Raw genomic sequence first — 22,432 nt, forward strand, 5'->3', positions numbered from 1 at the left:
TCCCAAAAAGATGCCGGAACTCCGTTCTGGGCGTTCTATGAGAAAAAAAGCCCTGGTTCTATTTATTCTGGACAGTGTCTGCATGCATATATGTTCCATAGCAAATCAGTAATGAAAGAAAGTCTGTGTATGCTCAGAAGCAATTAATAATTGCAGTGATGTTTTCTTCTCTATCCCTCCCCCCCAACAGCCAATAACCAGAGAATGACACAAGGACCCCCTGTCTCCCTTGAGGGGCTAGTTCCATCCCCTCTCTATTCAAGCCAAAATAGGACAGAACCAAGCAAGGTAAGATCATGTTTCCTCAGATAATATTCACCCTCTCCACTCCAGAAATTAGTGAATTGTGAAGCACTAATAAACTCGTAGAATATTTGTAGCTCAGGGTTGAAATAAGAGGTCCTTGGCACCAAGGGCCCCTCATTAATAAACCCCTCTGATTTATCACAGCTTATTTCTCGCTTCATTGGTCTTTCCCTTGCTGTCTTCTATACAGTTTTTAGAAATACATGGTAAGAAAATCAATCGTCTGTGATAGAACCCATAAAAACATACACGTTGTGACTGTGTTAAAAAAACAAAGGGGCAGCCTGAAAATGCACCTGCCTTCTTGCACCCTGCTCCAAATGCTCAGCTTCAAAGGCGCAGTGCAAACCTAAAAATCCCATCAATATCAGGATTGTTCTAAAGTTCTATTTCATCAGTCCTAAAAGAAAACAACTTAGGAGCCTTTCCGCTTTTTCCTTTGTTTTTTTCTATGGAAACCTAGCAGGAAATACATTCCACTAATATGACAATTTGGTGCCAGATTCTGCCAATGTAATTCAGCAGCTACATACAGGTAGTCCTCAACTTATAACCATTCACTTAGTGACTTTCAAAGTTACAATAGCATTGAAAAAAAGCAGTTTTTAGCACCAGTCCTCACACTTACGACCATCACAACCTCCCCATATTCATGTTATCAGAATTTGTGCACTTGGCAACTGGCATGTATTTACAAGAGTTGCAGCAACCTGAACTCATGTGATTGCCATTTTGAGACCTCCCAAGCCAGCTCCTGACAAGCAAAGTCAATGGGGAGAGTTGGATTTGCTTAATGACCATGAGATTCACTTAACAACTGCATGATTTGCTTAACTTGTGGCAAGGAAAGTTGTAAAATTGGCATGATTCACCTAACAACTGCCTTGCTTAGTAATGGAAATTCTAGTCCCAATTGTGGTAAGTTGAGGACTATCTGTATATCTTTGGACTGAACATCTAAGTTTTACACTGAAAATTGCCTTCTTCCCGCCTAGACTGAGAGCCGCAGAATCATCCACATTTCTGCTGAACAGAAACGCCGTTTTAACATCAAACTGGGATTTGATACATTACATGGCCTAGTGAGCACTCTGAGTGCCCAGCCTAGCCTCAAGGTGAGTGCTGATTGGCCGTTCTTGATCCTTTCCAATTTCCTCAGGAGAGGCCACAAAATTATCCTTGCAGTTCTTGACACCATCTTGGAGAATGTGCTTCTCTAGTTTTGTCAGCTATGCTTAATCTGAAGGGTGAGTTCTGCAACCTTCGTAACCCACAACTGGCAGGCAAAGCAGATGTTATAAAGCAGCAAATGTCTAAATGCATTTCCCCTTCCTTCCTTCCTTCCTTCCTTCCTTCCTTCCTTCCTTCCTTCCTTCCTTCCTTCCTTCCTTCCTTCCTTCCTTCCTTCCTCCCACAATGCAGATCAGCAAAGCCACAACCCTGCAGAAAACAGCAGAATATATTTGCAAGCTGCAGCAGGAACGGGCTACCCTGCAGGAAGAAGCCCAGTGCCTGCGGGATCAAATTGAGGAGCTGAACGTTTCCATCAAGTAGGCCTGGCTGGGTCACCTACTGGCTTTCTTTGGCAAAGAAAGGGATTTGGGTGTCTTTTGGTTGCTGAAATGGAGCTCTGGCATGGCAGGGGCATACAGTGAAGGGGGGAGGCACAAGCCACAGGCTCTGGAGAAGGCGGCACCTGGCTTTTGTGCCAAATCCAGGTTTCTCCCTAACTCGTCATTTCTTTCCTATAGCCTCTGCCAGCAGCAGCTGCCTGACACAGGGGTGCCCATCACCCGCCAGCGCTTTGACCAGATGCGACATATGTTTGATGAGTATGTCCGTTCGTGCACCTTACAGAATTGGAAGTTCTGGGTTGTATCCTTTGGGGAGAAGGCTGCTTGAACTCCTGAAAGGGAATCTGCAAAGCTTTGACCAGAATAACAATTCCCTGAAATTGCCAATGATTCAAGTATTTCTTGAAATGATTCAAATGTTTCTTGCACAAGTTGCAAGTGACAGGGTATCTAATTTGCCACTTAGAAAAGGAAGCAAAGAGAAAAAAACAAAGTTGGCTCCTTAACTACTCCTTCTCCATCAGTTCAGCGTCATCATGCGGCCTCTCTTTGAGTCCTTCAATGGGATGGTATCCACCACCAGCCTAGAAAGCCTCAGTCAGACCTCTTTGGCCTGGTTGGATCAATACTGTTCACTTCCGGCATTACGACCCAGTGAGTCATTAACTTCCTTTTTGTTTTCAGTTAGAATGGTTCTGGGTGCAAAGGGCAGAGATTAGGGACTGAATAAAATCAGGAAATAATTTTTAAACCTTGATTTAGCATGGAGCTATTCAAATGCTGAACCAGGACATTGGGTTTAATCTTGGATTCTAAAGCAATTTAAAAAAAGGACATCCAGATTCAATTTCTTCCTTATCTATGGAGCTTATAAGGGACAGTCTCATTTATTAAATACCTCAGTTAGTGACTGTTCAAAGTTATGACAGCGCTAAAAAAGAAGACAACTGTTCCTCAAAGTTGCAATCATTCCATCAGTCATTGCCGACTATAGGGGGTGGTGCTTATCTTCATTTCAAGGCCATTGAACCAGCACTGTCCAAAGACATTTCTGCAGTCATGTGGCCAGCATGACATTAAGGAATGCTAGCGCTATTACATTCCCATGAAAGTGGTACCTATTTATCTACTCACATTTGCATGCTTTCAAACTGCTAGGTTGGGAGGAGCTGGGGCGAGGATAGGGGCTCACTCCATTGTGTGGTACTAGGGTCTGGAATCTGGGCTGCCAGATTTCCAGCCAACAAGCCCAGCGTCTTAACCGCTGTGCCTTCATGCCACATCTATGTATGTATGTATATCTCACATCATTGAAATGCCAAAGGAAAGCGGGATAAACAGGTTTGGGTAATAAAGGAAAACGTTTGGGAAGCATTATTTGAGGGGATTAAGACCAATGGGACATTTCTAAATGTTTAGGATTGTACTATATTACACAAAATGAAGCTCTTCTGGATTAGCATAGCTTTGTTTTAAAATATCTTAAAATATGCTGGAAGCCAGAACGCAGTGTGAATGCTAAACCTAACCCTAATGCCAACAGAAATATCATAACCTTTTCTGGGATAATCTCAGCTTGTCCAATACAGTGCTTTCATCTTTTATAGTAAAAACAAATCATGTTATTTGTGATAGTTTTAATGACAGGATTTCATCTTTTCTTTGATTTTGTATCTTTCCTTTTTGTTTTCTACATCAATTCTTTTTTCAAAGAAAAAAACATTGTTTATTAACATCTTGCTGGCTGAGGAATTCTGGGAGTTAAAGTTCACGCATCTTAAAGATGCCAAGGTTGAGAAACAACATTATAAAGCATAGGAGGATTCAAAAGGAATGTAACAGGATATAGAAAATCCAAGAATAAAGACACTATAGACTGTATGTGAAGTTTATAATATGATTACAAGTATACATTTCATATCATTGGTGCCTTCTGCAGTACTATTTCTTTGGGGAGATATCTTGCTGCACTTTGCATTGGCAAGATTCAATATCTCTGTCCTTAAGGAAGCCTATCAGAGCAAAGGAACAGAAACAATTTTATGGGTGTCTCTTGATTTTACACTCTCTACACATTTTTTCCCTTAGCTGTACTGAGCTCCCTTCGCCAACTGAGTGTTTCTACTTCAATCCTGACCAACCCATCTGGCATCCCGGAACAGGCTACCCAAGCAGTGACAGGAACAAGTACCATTGATGGCTCTTCCTAGCCCAAAAATGGGATGCTAACCAAAGAATGACAGCTGCCAGAGGATTCCTTCATCCCTTCAGAAGAGCTACGTTTATGAAACTGATCGATTGGTTCTCTGCAAGAAGCTTATAGAAGAAGCATCTTCTGTGCTGACTTTTCTCCAAAATTTCTCTAACTCAAAACCATCTGGCCCAGCCTTCTCTCCCAATCTGGCCAATGAAACAGAAGTGATTAAACTATAAAATCTGTGTGATCTGTTTATTTTCTCTTGGTGGGCTTAGTTGACACCTTCCAGTTTATACATTAGTCATTCATATAGGTGATGGATCTTCAGTCCTCTATAGTACTTTTTCTGGCTTCAGTTAATTTTAAGTCTTAGAATTACTGTAGATCCACTTTGGAAGTCCAACAGGAAACAGAGGTGGCAATGTGGCATCTTTTAGGCTTTGTCAAGTTATGTGGTTCAGGTGCATAACTTTAAAAAGTACAGGTACATCCCTTTAAAAAAAGAGTTATATTTGGGAAGGGAGTCATGCTTTAGTTCCTGTTTACTACATCGTCATTACTGCTCGTCTTTACTGAGAGGAGACAGTTACAACTTCAGTTATGTTTTACCCTCTTCCCATTTTCCAAGAATATACATAGCTCCAGAGCCAAGCTTACAATGTTTAAGTAAGTCTGTCTATGTGTACATAGTTTTTCAGCAGACAGGTCTTCCCATGCTCAGAGGAAATTAAAAGCATAAAACAATGTCAGTTCAGACTAGTAATCCATTTCATCCACAATTTTGTTTTCAGCAGTGGCCGGTCTAATGTATCTTAAGAAGCCAATTAAACAGGATACAAAAAGCGATGTGTTTATAGAAGAGAATACTTGCAGGTCAGAGTTGAACTTTGGTTTGTTGGTGCTCTCTGAACTTGGTTGTTTTCTTGCAGATGTTTCACTGCACTTCACTGATCTTTGATAATGAAATATCTGCAAGAAATCAACCAAGCTTAGAGAGCACCAAGGACCCATAGTGATGTATTTATTACTTTCCCCTTCTGCTTGATCTTAGTATCTGTGATTCAGAGGAATATTACTTCTGCAGTAGGGGTCCTATTTGAAATACAACTGGCAGTATGACTGGGGTGTCACAGTAAGGTCCATCTTATCTAACTTTTCTAATGAAGGCTAAACAGGATCTTTTTTTTTTAAAGTGAACATTTTTTAAAATTTTACAAAAACAAAACAATTTTCCCCCAAACCTCCCCAACCCTCCCATTCCCTCCCCCGACCTTCCCAGAGCTGAATATAGGCTTAATTAAAGTTTCTTCAAAAAATCTTAAAAAAGATATAAACCATAAATAAATCTAAATACATTACTTAAGAAAATTATAAGATAATTAACAATAGTGTGTATATAAAAAACATAAATACAAAAAATAAATGTTTAGAAAAGAAAAAATAAAGAAAAGGAAAAAAGAAGAAAGATAAAAAATATTAAATTTTAAATATAAGTTATTAAAAAACTAAATAATATTTTTTTATATCCAACTTATGTTGTATAAAATCTATCCATTGTTTCCATACCGCAACATACTTCTCTTGCGATTGATCCTTCAAGAAAGCCGAAATCTTTGCCATTTCCGCCAAATAAGAAACTTTAAGAAACCACTCTTGCAAAGTATGCAAAGATTCCTTCTTCCAACATTGCCCTACTAACAATCTTGCGGCTGTAATTAAATTTAACATCAATGTAATCTCTTTGGTATCACAATCAGTAACAATACCTAACAAAAACAATTGTGAGGTAAATTTTACCCTCCTTCTAAAAATTCTTTGAATATTCCACCATATCTTAATCCAAAAGGCTTTTATATTTTTACACGACCACCAGATATGATAGTAAGTAGCATCCAAACATCCACATCTCCAACATTTAGGCTGTAAGTCAGGATACATACGAGACATTTTTTGTGGATCAAGGTGCCATCTATAAAAATTTTATAAAAGTTCTCCCTTAAGTTCTGGGCTTGTGTAAATTTGACATTCCTCACCCAAATAGTTTCCCAGGTATCTAATAAAACTGGTTCACCAAAGCTTTGTGCCCATTTAACCATACATTCTTTAACTAATTCCACTTCTGAATCAACAGGATCTTTTGAAAGATTACCAGCCAGAATAAAAGCAAAAAATTCCTTTTGTGGTTATATTTCTCAATATTGTCCAGCTAGCAGAAAAGCTAAGGCCCAGGTACTAGTCACACAACACTTTCAGATCAACATCTGGAATAGTACCAATAGTCCAGGAAAGCCACTTTTTTCAGTAAACTTCGCAACATATCCAAGGGAAGGGCCACTAAATAAAAAGATGCCATACTGTGGAAGAGCAGGCTGCTAGAGAAAATTGCAGGCCCTTGTGCTCTTTCCTCTCCCTCTCAATTGTTTCTTTCCTCCAGCATCAACATGGCTGAGTTGTCAACAATATAACCTTGGTACTTGACATTAACAGGACATAAAAGGAGCCCCAAACTGGGCGTCCCCTGGGCAACCGTGATGTCATCGGCTAATCCTTTGGTCCCAGAAGTGCCTCAGTGCTTCTTACACAGAAGTAGTACTTTGACACTATAGGGTAGAAGAGATACTGTTTTTGGAACTCTGTGGCCACCAGCTTTCAGTGTAGTGCATTTTCAGAGTATATGGCATAATAAATTTATTGGTGTTTATGGTGGCAAAGTCTCTTGGTGATTTTAGTTCCAATACACTAGGACTGTCAACCAGTTCTAGAAAACAATTTCAAGAAATTCCAATAATGTGGAACCACAAGCCCAAATATAGCTACTGTAGGGTCTTGTTTTGCTCTGGTGCATGCAATAAAATAAATCTGATACCAGAATACTTCATAAAACTGGTTTCACATTGCGCTAAGCCAGTGGTTCTCAACCTTTTTAATGTCGCGACCCCCAACCGGTCGTAAGCTGAGGACTACTCAACCGGTCGTAAGTCGAGGACTACTCAACTGGTGCAGCACCGTTTGCAGAATGGGACTTTTGGTGGGCTCAGCAGGGCAGAGTCAGCCTGGACAATTCCTATTGGCTTTTTGAAAGCCAATAGGATTAGACTCTATTCAAGAAAGTCTATTCTATTGGCTTTCATAAGCCAGTAGAATAAAAGGGAGTAGCACAGCTAAAGAAAAGGGGGGGGGGGAAATGGCGGACTGTGTTGTTTGGCGACCCCCATGAAATGGTCGTTCGACCCCAAATGGGGTCCCGACCCACAGGTTGAGAACCACTGCGCTAAGCCAACCTTTTGTTTAATTTCTTAGCACAGGAGCCATATGCAGGAATTTCAGTCATGTATGCAGTTCCTAAAACATTGCTAGATCATACCATCAAAATTAGATAACAAGCTCATCAGTTTTTGACATTGATATTACATTTTTTTTCAGTTAAAGGTATACAGTAAAAGCCTTTCCAAGGATTTACATACCCTGCTTTATACACCCATCCCCTCAGCTAAACTACAGTCTACTTTTTAGTAAGTAATAATGTACTTAAGTTGTCCATGGGGTCGCGATGGGTCGGACACGACTTCGCAATTAACAACAACAACAATGTACTTAAGTGTAAAGGCACAAGATAAAAAGAAAAGGAAATTAAATCTAGTTTACACTGGCACCGTTCATGACACTTCTCCATACCCTTACATCGTGATAAACCATCTTTGCTTCCATTATTTTCATGTATCACTTCATACATGTTTTTTCATTATAGTTTTTACTTCTCTTCTAGAGGCTTTCTTCAAGTACATCTTTCTCAGTCTTTGCCTCAATCCATTTCTTTCTAGAGAAGTTTATTTTACAATCTAATCCTCATTCATTCTCTCCATACTGCATAAACAAAATATATTCCCATGCTTATTTCATCCTGATAATATATTCCTGTATTCAGTCCAAATTCATTTTGTACTTTCCTGTTTTATCACACACAATTCTTAAATATCCTGTAGCCATTGTATCTAATATATTCGTTCAATTTCTCCTGACAAACATAACTCCCACTTTATTAAAAAAAATGGCAGAAATGCACTCACATACAGCTATGTTTGTTTCTTTTGACAAACATTCATTCAGTACAACAGACTACATACCACCCATTACTTTCTCTTTGCATTTGTTTGCTTTTACCTCCATCTTCCATCATTAGTAAACACTCTACTAAGAGTGCAAATTCATTTTTTTTCTTTTTTGGCTTTTATGTGTTGTCTTGCAATACAGTAATTTGCTCCATTTTCTCTGTCAAACACAACTACTTGGAGCTTTGGCACATTAATTCTCAGATTCCGGCTTCTTATTGCATCATGCACTTTAACATTCACTGCAAATCATATGGGCTCTTGCCAATCACAGAACATCACTGGCACTCTAAAGTACACATGCATTCACATCTCTAATCAACATACCACCTACCCGATATACCATCACCTAAGAGCTGTGGGGGCACAATGGTTAGAATGTTGTATTGCAGGCTAACTGCATTCCACTACCAGGAGTTTGATCCTGACTGACTAAGGGATGACTCAGCCTTCCATCCTTCCAAGGTTGGTAAAATGAGGACCCAGATTGTTGGGGGCAATATGCTGATTCTGTAAACCGCTTAGAGAGGGCTGTAAATCATTATGAAGCTGTATATTAGTCTAAGTGCTATTGCTATTGTTACCAGAATCCAGTTTATATTTTTATCCATAAATACATTAAGGAGACATCATACACCCTTGCCTTACTTACTCCTTGCTCAATGCTAAACCATTCATTATACATTCAATTTCTTTACTTTCATCACATATTATTACTCCTACTTCATTCAGCAACCAAATTTCAAAATGTTTGGTAATTCAAGGCCTCTCAGTTTGAGTACACTCTAAATCAACAAATGTAAAATAAACCACATAATTGCATAATTTTGAAGATATAATAATGCGTATATCATTTTGACACCACTGCCGGCTTGTTACAGGTGCCTATGTTAATCTCTTGTTAGTTTATATTCAACCAGAGATGGATAAATGACCCTGCAAATAGAAATTGCTCTTTTTTCTTCAATCCTTCCCCCACAACTTTGGGGTAAAGGTCAAGTGTTTGTAAAAGAAGAGAAATCTAGTCTTATCATTTAACCTTGACTGAAAAGAACCAAAACTCCCTTATTTAGTTTTCAATGTTCTTGTATTCATACACTTACAGACTCAGGATTTGTTCCCTGAAGCACATGTGAAGTCTTTAAGTAACTGATAATGCAAATATAATGTAATTACTACTGCTATAATTCAGGGTTTAAGCTTCTATATTATGAGACAGCGATTGTGTTCACACATCATGACATACTTTAATTATGCTTGTTTCATTCTGATTTAGATAATGCATGAATGCAGCAACTGTAATGTGCAATCCACAGCATATAGCATAGTATTTAAAATCAGTCCAATCATCTATGGTTTTTCAGCACACTATAGTTAAAGCACAGGCTATTACATGAGAATCCAATGTGTACATGCAAAATAATTAGGTTGTATACTGAATTAATCCATTTTGTGTAGTACACTAAATAATCAGTTAACCAAGAGGGCTGAGTTCTCATGACATAGGCCAAAAAAGTTAAAACGAATTGCGTTTTAATACCGATAGCATATTGTCCAAATGTTGCTGTTAGGGTAAACTACCCTGGTTAATAGTGTTATGTTAATACGGCCACAGAAAACCTTACACAAGGACGCTACAAAACAATATTAACAATCTTAATGACGGGACGGAGCTAGGCGGCTATATCCTGTTACTAACTTCTCTCAGGGTCTCATTGAGCGGCTACCAATAAAAGCCCCGAGTTAAGAATTACGCAGCTTCTGCTACCATTCGATTCAGAGGCTTTGCGTTCCGAGCCTACCCTATAAAGCCCTCCCATTGGTGGACAGGTGGGTGACATAGAAACAATTCATAAACGCTACGTATTGACCTTTGTCCCACCTACCAGCTCTTGAATTGGCCAAGCTTCCCGTCTGTCTGTAGACTACGCTCGCCTACCCCCCCCTCCCCATTCTTACCGGAAACGACATTGACCGCTTCACTCATGCGCCGACGTTCCACGCGTTGGGACACACCATCTCTCTTTAGAGCTGCCTTTCCCCTGCTTTCGCCTTGTTAGTGGCTGCATGCAACTTCCATCAAGAGCTCACCAATAGCTGACTACGCCCCGCCTTTTGGCCGGCCAGGAAGAATTTTCCAATGGGTTTCCTTTCTGGGTTTGGGTTGCCGATTGATTTTGCTTATCGCTCGGGTAACTCAAGATGGCAGAGGTCGCGTGCAAGCGAGTGGCCGCCGGCTTTTAAAGACGCTGCCAATGGCCTTGGCGAGATCGCAGCGCCAGTCAAGGGCTTCCTCTGTCCTCGCCTCAGATCTTCTCCGGTCGTCCTATGGAGCCGGGCTTAGGCCCAACAAAGCAGCGCTGCCTACCCTTGTCTTTCCCGTCCTCTTTCGTGGGCGATCAGGTCCTGGCCAGGGTAATGGCCAGCAAGGGGAAAACGTTTGGCACCGTGCTCGCCCGAAGGACCTGTACGAATTGTTGGGAGTGCAAAGCAACGCTACTCAGGCCCAAATTAAGACTGCTTACTATAAACAGTCCTTTCTCTATCACCCAGATCGGAATGCGGGCAGCGTGGAAGCGGCTGAGCGCTTCATCCACATCACTCAGGCCTATCAGGTGTTGGGCAGCCTCAGCCTGCGCAAGAAGTATGACCGTGGCCTCCTCACCCAGAAGGACATTTCCAATGCTAAGAAGCCGTCCAGCAAAAGTAAAGCAGCAACTCAGACAGTGTCCAAGAAGAGGCAGTCTTACACATTTGGTCGTCCTTCAGGCAAGCCAATCTTCAACTTTGATGAATTTTACCGAGCCCATTATGGTGAGCAATTGGAACGGGAGCGCCTTTTGCGACTAAAGCAGCAAGAATTGAAGAAGCACAAAGAGACCATGAAGGAGGAGAAGTACAGACTCTTTGAAACTGTTGTCCTCATGCTATTTTTATCTGGCGTCATGATCCTACTCAGATTCCAGTGAAAAGAAAGTTGTGCTAACCTCATATGCTGATCTTTTGGAGAAGCTTTGGAAGCAGGTGAAAAAAAACAGTGCTGAGAGATTTGTGAATTTCTCCTGCAGGCCATTCAGCAGCTTTTGGGTTATATGAACAATCTCTTGGGGAACTTTCAACTAGTGCCTAGGACTTTACAGTTTTAGAGGAATTTGAAGCAGCCATAATTTTATGTGGTTAGTTGTCCATGCTTAACAACCTTTGGAGAAGAAATATAGGTGCTTGCCAATGCAAAAATATTATTCTTCCTCTTCCTTTGAATGGAAGGAATGGAAGGATTTGAGGTTGTTTTTCCTTTCTTTTCACAGGAATTGAAATGTTGCCTCTTTCTGCTTAGGCATATTTATATTATTATTGAGACTTGTTCTGGATTTGGGCCCAAAGCTGCTGCAGAATATAAAAATGCAGAAAGAAATTTGAATGTTATGAACAAATATTTCATTTTTGTTAAGCATTCAAATAGATGGACAGTTTGACTTCTGGTACTGAGAGCCAGTCATGTCTTTATTCTAAATGTAACTTAATCTGATAAACTATTTGACCACTGTGGTTTTTTTGCAGATTGTATTGTATAGCTGTACTGTGGTTTTCTTATGTCTACAAGACATTCAAGCCACACACACACAAACATACATTTATACACACACGCACGCACATACTTTGCTTTAAAACTTCAAAAGCACAATGACTGATGATACATATGTTATTGAGCTATCTTTAACTATGGCATCTTTTATATTAACATTGGGAATGACTTAGAATAATGGCAAAATGTGCTTTTTAGTTGAAGATTGTGTTCTCTGCAGTAATCTTTCCAGGGCATTTTTTTTGCCCTCTAAAACTACATTTACACAATATTGTTTAAACTATTTAATTTATCTATGGAGATTCTCAGTCATCCAGGTCATTGTTGTCCCAAAGATGCTGTTTCAAGAGGCAACTGAACTGTCTTGTTTTTCTCTGAAGATATTTTGCTTCTCATCCAAGAAGTTTCTTCAGCTCTGAAAAAGCTTCTTGGACGAGAAGCGAAACATCTTCAAAGAAAAACAAGACAGTTCAGTTGCCTCTTGAAAAAGCACCATTGGGACATATGCTTCTTAATCCAAACAATTGTTCAATTGAATTATCCCATTTTCACACTGTGTTAAATCATTAACAAATCAAACAATGGAATTGCATAATAGAATCCCAGAACCAGAACATAAACACTAGTCAAATTTAGTATATTGTACAAATACATCTAGTTTTTTGTAAACATGTCTTCTCTTACACCCCTAGTCCTTTATAGACATAAACCCCAATTTTCTTTTTCCCTTCCTGTATGATTTTCATGCTAAGTCTCCTAAGCTGTCTGCTTGTCTGCTCCTAATCTGGATGGCAGTGAAAAAGCGCCTGCCTTTTTTTCAGTTTTTAGCCAACAACCCCTCCCCTATAGCAATTGTCCTTTGTTTTCAAAAACTGGAATGTTGTTCCTAAACAGTACTATAGAGGGAGTCCTAGTACTGTACTGATCTACAACTGCTAGTGAAATCATTTAGATTCATAAGTTAGAGTGCTTTGTTCTTGATCGAGCTGGATTTAAGAAGAATGAATTCCCATATATGGGTAATGAGAGGAAATGAGTTTCTTGTGATTGATGACTGTCATAAAAGCAGCCATCAATCTCAAACTAGAAAAGTCCTCTTCTGTTGGATATAAAGAATCACTAGACCAGGAGTGAGATTTTTTTCTTCTTTTTATTTTGCACTTAGCTTTATTTATTTGAACTGCCTTTAGATTGTTGCTCTGCAGGTAGATTGCCATTAGATGCCAGTTTTGGACACATTTCAGATAGTTGTTCCTGTTCATCCCTAGGTTGTTTTAAGGATCAAGTTCCGTGGAAGATACAGAAGCCAGTTTAGATGTTGTAATAACTGGTGTAATAAATCATAAATAAGCGAATAGCATTTTGTCTTGGCATATAATCAGCCTTCCACATTTAGGGCACTTCTCCAAAAGTACACACTCCATAGCTGAGCACCAAGCCCTGTGTTAAATTAGGCATGGTAATACAGAGAATATAAGACACCCATGTAAAAATTTCCTGGTTTTTTGTAGTGTCCCCATCCTTACACACACACACACACACACAGACACACACACACAGTAATAATACTGTTTCATCTGAGACCTTCACTAAGATTTCCTGCAGTATGACAGTACAATGAAATATACCTGCTAGGATGTAGGCATTCTATGCAACATTTCAAGGAATTCTACCCCCCTCCCTACCAATCTTGCATTGTGTGGCTTAGGTTCAGGTGGAACTGCATGGTGGTCGCTAGGGCTTTCTGGAGAAGCTTGCAGAATCTCTGTTGCCTTGCCTTCACAAGCGTATCTGGATGCTGCTGTTGCCAAGGCAACGGGTGGCCCATCAGCAAGTTGGAGAGCCTGGCTGGCCCTCTCCACCAATAGCAGAGCCTGACTGGCATCCCAGAGACAGCGGCTGCTGCCTGTAACCAAGGGCTACCCATTGGCAAATGGGAAGCAGATCTTTCTTTCTCTTGCTCAACCTAAGCAGACAGAGGGCTAAGATGACTCCCCTCCCCTTCTCTCCATCAGCAGTTTCTGAGCAGCCAGTACATGAGCAAAATAACCTGTCCCTTGAGATTTCTGTGAGGATGGGGATCCAGCCAACTTTACCAGCTATAATTTGAACAAGCTGTGCTTGATTTCTAATGTGGGAGAGCCCAGGAACTCAAAGCAAGGCTGAACTTTGGTTCTATTCTTCATTTGAACGGACTTGTGGGAAGAGCCTGAATTAAAGGACTGAAGTTTAGATCTGGTATGCTATCAAGGCTTTCACAATAGAGATGTTGTGATCTGTGAGATACCCTGGTGTCCCTTTGAACCCAGAGGCATGTGTTGGTGCAAGCCATCCTTACCATGATGTCACATGCCAAGAATGAACAATACACCTGTCATATAGCTGGCATAGTCCATGAACCACCCTCAATATCTACAGTTCCTTGAAATCTGTCCCTTATGAAATTGACTCTGAAACATGTATTCTATGTGGTTCAAATCACACTAAGCACTTGAATTAAGATGTGTGACATTTCTGCCAAATGGCCAAAAGAAGACGACTACACCAACACCAAATGAGTAAATTTGTTAGGACTTGGTATGAAACCTTAGAATTTGGCTTTGGAGTGTGATTAGATTGGGGGGGGGTCATCTTTTATATCAGTTGTCTTTAGTCCTAGCAGCTTTCAGTTGTGTTGACAGTGGCGACCAGTTTATTTGGTATCAGTGTCATAAGTTCTTCCAGTTGTGGAATAAATATAATTTGCTGCCACTACTCTCCAAATGATAACCTCAACTATGCTAAAGTTACGTTCTGTCATAAATTTTTTTTATTGGTAGTATAGTATCTTAGACATAGGGGTGGGAGCATTAACTATTGTGTCTCATTTTCTCAGAGAACTGATTGTTTACAAACAAAAATTTAATAATACTCCATGAATAATTTACTAAATTTGTTATAGGCATCCACTCCATTAAATCCTGAGTGGCTTGTATTTTTTAGTTCTAGTTAACCCTGTATTCAGCTCTGGGAAGACGGGGGGAGGGTTTCTGGGAGGGTAGGGAGGTAGTGGGAGAGGGATTTTATTGTAAAATTGCAAAAAAATTTAATAAAAAAAAATCCTGAGTGGCTTACAGTATCAAAAAACAACAACAAGCACATAAATAGATGATCTGGACTAAAACCACCAGAACAATAAATACAAATACTAATTTATGGCCCCATCCATACATCAATTAACACAATCCCTTGGCCTGGGAAGAGGGTCAGGTCTTAAGGGTTTTCTTGAATGCCAAGAAAGTGGGTGCCTTTCTTATCTCTGGGGGTTGCTATTCTAGAGTGAGGGCAGCGACAGAGAAGGCACACTTCCTTGGCCCCAGAAGTTTAGCGGTTTAATAGTAGGCACCTAGACTGCACATCCTCTGGATGTACCAGGTGGTCAGAAACAGTTGGAGGGAGATGATCCCTCGGATAACTAGGCCATATATCATGAATAAATAATAAGGATACCCAAACTATTATAATTTAAGAATGATAATTTCTGCCTAAAGTGAATTCTGCATTGATTTCCTCTGTTATCTGTTGTTTTTTTTTCTTGGCTAGCTATGGTATTCTCAGCAGTCTTCCCCGATACCAAAGTTTAAAAGCTTGAATACTCTATTACGTTGCTTCAAAGCCCAACCTTCATATTCGTAGGATAGGAAGGAAAGCCACTAACTGAATTACTCTGATCTTTACAGACAGAGAGAGATCATAGCATCTGAATATTTTGGTTTCCCATTACCTTCATTACTATCCTACCAGGTCCTAATTCTTGACTTCCTTTTGTGTTGATAGATGATCCTAAGCACTTCAGTTCAATTTCTTCATTGTCAGTTTGAAGGCTGGTTGCTGTACCTGTTGTCATTCTTTTGATCTTTCTTATATTTAAACTTAGCCCCATTTTTTTTTATTGCTCCTGGACTTTCATTACTTGAGTTTGCAGATCCTTTGCATTTTCTGCTATCAGAGTACTGCCATCAGCATAGCACAGATTATTGATGTTTCTTCCTACTGTTTTAAAACCACATCTTCCAATTCAGCCTCCCTAAATATATCTTCAGCACAGAGATAGAATAAATAAGGAGAGGGTATGTAGCTTTGTTTCATTCCTTAGCTGACCTGGAGAAAGTCTATTTCATCATGTTCCATCTAGACCATGGCTTCCTGTCCTTTGTATAGATTTCACATGAAGAGCCAATGAGATGTTCTACATTCCCCCAAACATTCCACAGCTTGACATAGTTGACACAACTGAGGGCTGTTTTATAACCAATTAAACACACATTGATTTATTGTTGGTATTGTTTAGCTTTCCCAATTATTCAGCATGCATCAGCAATAATGTTTCTTGTTAGCCTTTTCTAAAATCAGACTGAACACGTAATATTCCCTTTTCCATATAGAGTTCTAACCTCTGTGGGATTAATTTAGCATTATTTTGCTAGCATGTGACATTTAAGGTTGTCACATAATACTTTGCATACTCATATAATACTTTTCAGACTCCTTTCTTTGGTATTGGTACAGTATGTAAACTGTTTCCAATATGTTAGCCACTATGTTGTTCTCCAGATTTGCTGGCATAATTCAGTTACAGTTTTTACTGAATCTTCGGTTGTTTGCCATATTTTTGTAGACATTCCATCAATTTCCGTAGCCTTCTGATTTGGTAATGACTGGAATGCTGATCTAACTTCATTTTTTAATACTGGAGATTCTTGTAAATAGAAAATATTTTCTAAGGTGACTTAGATACTGACACCTCTATTGTACAGAACTTAAGCACATTCTATCTTTCTCTAATCTTCTTTGAGTCAATTTGAGGCTATCCTTTGAGGCTGATTTGAGAGTGGAATTTCCTTTTGAGTTTGGAGATCTTTTGGAAGACTTTCGTTGTTTTACTGTGCCTGCTCCCATCTTTGATATCTTTAGAAATATTGGTCTAATACTGCTCCTGGTTTTTTCTCAGAATTTTTCTCCAAAATTCTTTGTTAAGTTCATTCTTCAGCTTTTTCTCTCCCTGACTTTGGTTTTGCTGTCTTCTTCGCAATTTCCACCATTTGTTCTCTATTGTTTGCTCCCTATTTCCTAGTCTCTTTTCATAATCATCCTTAAGAACTTCTTTGAATTAATTTCATAGTTCCTCTGGTGCTCCATGAGTAAGGTTCAGCACATTGAAGTGATTCCTGATCATTCCCTTGGTAAACTTCAGTATATACAGGTAAACCTTAAGTTACGATCACAATTGAGCCCCAAATTTATGTTGCTAAATGAGACATTTGTTAAGTGAATTTTTCCCCAATTAACAACCTTGCTTGCCACCGTTGTTATGTGAATCCCAGCAGCTGTTAAGTTAGTAACATGGTTGTTAAGTGAATCTGGCTTCCCCATTGACTTTGTTTGTCAGAAGATCACAAAAGTTGATCACATGATACTGGGATACTGCAACCGTCATAAATATGAGTCAGTTGCCAAGCATCTGAATTTACAAACTTATAAACTGTTGTAAGTTGAGGACTACCTATACTCAAGACCATATTGTGGAAAGTGGTTGACATTGTTCTTCCCCTTTACTTGACTTGAAAAAGTCAAGTAACTACTTGACTACTTGATTACTACTACTACTACTACTACTACTACTAATAATAATAATAATAATTTGGAAGAGATCTTGGAGGTCATCAAGTCCAACCCCCTGCTCAGGCAGGAAACCCTACACCATTTCGGACAAATGGCTGTCTAGTCTCTTCTTGAAAACTTCCAGTGTTGGAGCATTCACCGCTTCTGAAGGCAGGTTGTTCCATTGGTTAATTGTTCTAACTGTCAGGAAGTAATGAAAAAATAATTGGATTGGCAAAAACTGGTAAGTTGTACTCCTGCTTCCTTTTGGTTTCCTAGGCCATACAGTATGCTTTCCTCCTTACTACTTCCATCTTTGGTATTCCAGACTCCTACCAGAAGCTGTATATCTTACATATTCTGTCAGTTAGAAATTGAACTTGACCATACAACTCATCAACCTACTTTTTGTCTGCATCAATTGTTGGAACGTAAACCAAGATCATGGAAAACCTGTTAATAAAGTGATAATCTAATTCATATTATTTGGTCACTAACTGCATTTTATCCAAGTACTGTCATTGCTGTATTTTTCCTGGCTGTGAAATCAACATTGTTTCTTCCATGTTTTTTAGGTCAGTGTCCAATCCACTCTATTTTAATTGGTTGATGGCTAGCAAGTTGATGTTTACTCAATTCATTTACTCTTTTAGTGTATTGAACTTCCCTTTGTAATTCTGTCTTTGCAGGTTTGGGTTTTCCTTTTCTGCATGGCAACTCAGCAAGTAGGATGTCTGGAAGGCTTTAATCTAGCTATATTATAAACACCATTAGTACTCCAAAAGACTCAACCCTCCCTCCCTCCCATCCATTTTAAAGGCTGCCCTATTCTAAACGATTTTGGACAGCTTACATATTAAAAGTCATGAACAACAAGAAAAGAAAAAAGTGCATGTCTTGAGTAACACAGTACGACACCCCCCAAAGCAACGGTCTCACCAATCATCTTAACTCCAGACCTAAAAGTAAAGTCGGGTTTCCAGGGAAGGAATTTTCAGGAAGTTTGAAGGAATTGCTAATTAACCAGGTTGTGAATTTGTTTTAAAGATATTATAATGAAAAACTTCATGGCACATGAATCACCAATAGTAAAAGTGGGCAGTTCAGAGTCCTGGATTAGAGTGGTTTAGAAGCCCCGGTAAACGGATAAATAATAAATAAAGCCTTCACTTTCTACTAGCAAACAAAATGAAACACAGTCTGGAACATTATCTCGAATGTGGGATGGATCTCTCTTCAAGAGTCCTCAGATCCCTAAAATTATTTTGACTCTTATGAAATAATGTCTCTATGGCTTCTGCCCCTATCTGTGTTTTCTTATTACTGCAGTTGGTTTGTGGTTTTTGTCCAGTGGTTGTTAATTAAATGCACATTTTGTTTTATTAGTAGCAAAATTCAAAATACTTTCCCCCACTTTCAAAAATGTCATGGTTTATTCAACTTGTAGCACCTTGCCAATATTTTGTCTGGTGCTTCCCCTAAACAGCATGGCTGGCCGTGCCAAGGGAACTTTCTGCCAGCTGCTCCCATTCTATGTGCCTGAGCCTTTGGCAATGCAGATTTCTGTGAGATTGAACATTCCCTGTCCATTTATCCTGGAGGGCTCCAGGCTACTGGCCCAAGTCTTTCTAACTGATCCCAGCCTGCGTGGAATTAATACTGAGCTTAAAAATGCAAGCATCAGCTCCATTGTGTGTTGGCTCCTGGCCACCAAGGGAAAACTGACGCTAATGGAAAGCCACGAGAGTGGAGTGTTGAAGGACTGGAGCTGGGCCAGTGAGACCCACTTTCAAGTTTACACACAACCTTGAGTGACTCTGGCTAGACACACACTCTGAGTCACAACTCACAGGACTGTTCTGAGGACAAAAAATGGGGTAATCCCTTGCTTAAGCTCTCCAAGGAAAGAGAAATACAAACCTGAAACTGTCTGGGAACTTACTTAGGAGATTAGTTGCTTCAAGGCAAATGTTCTCAGATTACTGCTTTGATGGACATCAATTTCTTAGCTTTTAATTATTTTTTTCAATATTGTATTATCCTTTCCTGATTCTAGAAGATCATCTTCCCCAGCCTCCCCCTTTCTTCAAATCTCCTTGTTTACTGCTTCCTGGCTCCAGAAAACAAAAAAAATTCCTTAATCAGAGTCGGTGAAGATCTAGCAGGTGCATTCTCAAGATATATAATAAGCGTAGTCCTACCCTTTCTTTTAGATTCTTACAGATTTTCACGTACGGGTAGTCCTTGACTTAACAACAGTTCATTTAGTGATCAAAGTTACAACGGCACTGAAAAATATGATTTATCACAAGTTTGCACATTTATGACCATTGCATTATCCCCATGGTCACATGATCAGAATTTGAGTGCTTGGCAACCTGCATGTATTTATGGTGGTTGCAAATGGCCTGGGGTCAGGTGATCACCATTTGCAAATTCCCAGCTGGCTTCCAACAAGCAAAGTCAATGGGGAAAGTTGGCTTTGCTGAACAACCATGTGCGTTACTTAAGTACTGCAGTGATTTGTTTAACAACCACAGCAAAAGTCATAAAATGGGTGCAGCTCAACAACTGCCTTGTTAATGGGAATTCTGGTCTCCAGTGTGGCTGTAACTCAAGGACTGCCAGTATACTTTTTGCTTTAATATCTTCTAGATCAGTGGTGGCGAACCTATGGCACACGTGCCAGAGGTGGCACTCCAGAGCCCTCTCTGTGGGCACACGTGCCATGCCCCAGAGATGGCAACCGTCCCTTTTCAACCAGCCGCCTGCTAACTCACTAAGGTCCCATGTGGTCGGATGCATCCCAGCATGAGTGGTTTCCCTCTTGCCCCTTCCATCCCTCCTGGCCTCACATGCTCTCCTTTTCCCGGGCGCGACCCACTGCATCTCCTCCTCAGCTGTTGTCCAGCCATCCAGCTCAGAGGTGGCTTCTCTGAACTGCTGCCGGACTGCAGAGCCCCAGAGTGCGCTGCTGATGGACACTGTCAGCCCACATGTGCTTGCTGGCCTCTGTGTGCGGGGCTGATGGTGTCAGCAGCCGCCCCAGCCCCTGCCTCGCCTTGTGACAATGGCACTCCCACCCTGCCTCACCTTGCCTTGCCTCACCCTACAGGACAAGCCGGCCCACCGCCCCGCCTGCCAGAGACCCCCTGGATCTCCCCCAATCCTGCCCGGCCCACGCAGGTGTCCCTCCCCACAAGCAATATCAAGGTGATCAAGCCCACCATGGCCACACCCACCCAGTCTGCCATGACCACCACAGCCACGCCCACCTGGCACCCAGTGATTAAGTGGGTTTTGAGTTGCAGTTTGGGCACTCGGTCTCTAAAAGGTTCACCACCACTGTTCTAGATTTTCATATTTTTTAAAGATCTGATATATCTTCTATGCTTTTTAATTGACCCATCTTCCTTATGCTGCTCTACAACTCTATTAATACAGACTTGATTTGATTTACTAAGCTTAGTGACAGTAACATGGGTTAGACTGGGGATGGGTGGGGTCTAGACTGCAAATCAAATCCAGTTGGTTTGTTTATAGTTAGATATTAGGTGAACTCAGATGGCAGCTTCATTAACTGGTTTTGTTGCCCAAATATTGGCTGAAATGTTTGTGACCATTTTAACGCCATGCCACGGTTGACATGGCAGACAGGATGCAAAAAACCTGAGCAATACACGACAAGTTATTTTTTATAAGCATCAGAGATATTAAATACTATTGCAACCAACCTGTGTAAATGCCAGAGCAGCCCAATTTTCCAATTCTAGGCATGTCTCATTTCATAGCAACTATCAAATGGCATCAGACAGAAAATAATAAATGGATGTCCAGAGAACAGGCAAGGGGAGCCATTATGTCATCCAACAAATCATGTGAATAATGTAATTTGCCTTTAATTCGCATCAAACGCTCAATGGCATCATTACTGGATCCAGACACTGTGCTAAGTCTGTACTTTGCAATATTTGGTTTTGGTTTAATGCAGTGTTTCTCAACCTCAGTAGCTTTTAAGATACATGGACCTAAACTCCCAGAATTCTCCAGCCGCACAACTTAGGGTTGAAAAACATTAATTTGGTGTATTGTATGAATCCTATTTGAGCACAGGCTCCTCTCCAGGTTTAGCTCAAGCAGGATCTATTCACTCAGTCACTGAATGCTTGATTAGAAAGCAAGGCCCATCTACTTTCCCTGTTCATCCCCAAGATCCTTCAGTGCACTTTTTATTTCTCTTGATAAAATCCCGTCTCCCTAGATTTTAATCTCAGGGCCTTTGTTTTTTCAAATCCTTAAGCATGCCTGAGAAGTTAACCATTGCAAAGATGTACCTGATACTGGATTTCTAGAAAAATACAAGAAAATTATGTCTCGGAGCCCATCACAGTTGACTTGAGATGAGATTCATTAGTGTTTCTTACCCATTCCCATTGGGATCAATCCTGGCATTCTGTACTGAAATGCTTTCCTTGATGTGTGTGATCTATGACTCAGCAATGAGGGAACTGAAGTCAGTTCTACTTTTATCTCTCTGGCATAGAATTCAGTGATCCCAATTCATCTACACAACGACCCTACAGGATATGTTAGACTAAGAAAGACATTGGCATGCTCATCCACTGAATTCTGCCGAATGAGAATTCCAACTGGGTCTCCTGGATTAAATTCAGTTTGCAGTCAGTTTAAAACAACAGAGATACCAAGGTGATGAAGGGATAAACAATACTATTCTTTCTACTGTCCTTTCTTATTAGAATTATTTATTCATTTCAGGGCTGTGGGAGAGTACAGTATTTTTTTTTACTTTAGAACAGTGGTTCTCAACCTGTGGGTCGGGACCCCATTTGGGGTCGAATGACCATTTCACGGGGGTCGCCAAACGCAGTCCACCATTTCCCCCCCCTTTTCCTTAGCTGTGCTACTCCCTTTTATTCTACTGGCTTTTGAAAGCCAATAGAATAGACTCTCTTGAATAGAGTCTAATTCTATTGGCTTTCAAAAGCCAATAGGAATTGTC

The 22,432-nt window shown here is 40.2% G+C and overlaps 2 protein-coding genes across 3 annotated transcripts in view; both read left to right on the forward strand.

Moving 5' to 3' along the window:
* Positions 1 to 4,319, forward strand: part of MLXIPL (MLX interacting protein like) — a 51,141-nt gene extending 46,822 nt beyond the window's left edge. For both annotated transcript variants that reach the window (XM_039346241.1, XM_039346242.1), the window contains exons 12-17: positions 191 to 288; positions 1,302 to 1,421; positions 1,729 to 1,856; positions 2,058 to 2,181; positions 2,405 to 2,534; positions 3,969 to 4,319. In XM_039346241.1, coding sequence (XP_039202175.1) covers positions 191 to 288; positions 1,302 to 1,421; positions 1,729 to 1,856; positions 2,058 to 2,181; positions 2,405 to 2,534; positions 3,969 to 4,090 — 722 coding nt within the window. In that variant the 3' untranslated portion in view covers positions 4,091 to 4,319. The remainder of the gene's footprint in view (positions 1 to 190; positions 289 to 1,301; positions 1,422 to 1,728; positions 1,857 to 2,057; positions 2,182 to 2,404; positions 2,535 to 3,968) is intronic.
* A 5,840-nt stretch (positions 4,320 to 10,159) lies between these two features.
* Positions 10,160 to 11,735, forward strand: DNAJC30 (DnaJ heat shock protein family (Hsp40) member C30). The gene has a single exon (XM_039346243.1). The coding sequence runs from the start codon at positions 10,442 to 10,444 to the stop codon at positions 11,153 to 11,155; it is 714 nt and encodes a 237-aa protein (XP_039202177.1). The 5' UTR covers positions 10,160 to 10,441; the 3' UTR covers positions 11,156 to 11,735.
* The last annotated feature ends 10,697 nt before the right edge of the window (positions 11,736 to 22,432 follow it).

This window comes from Crotalus tigris, unplaced genomic scaffold, assembly GCF_016545835.1.
Source record: "Crotalus tigris isolate CLP2741 ecotype Arizona unplaced genomic scaffold, ASM1654583v1 scf7180000017987.690289119674:8195010, whole genome shotgun sequence".
Classification (NCBI taxonomy): domain Eukaryota; kingdom Metazoa; phylum Chordata; class Lepidosauria; order Squamata; family Viperidae; genus Crotalus; species Crotalus tigris.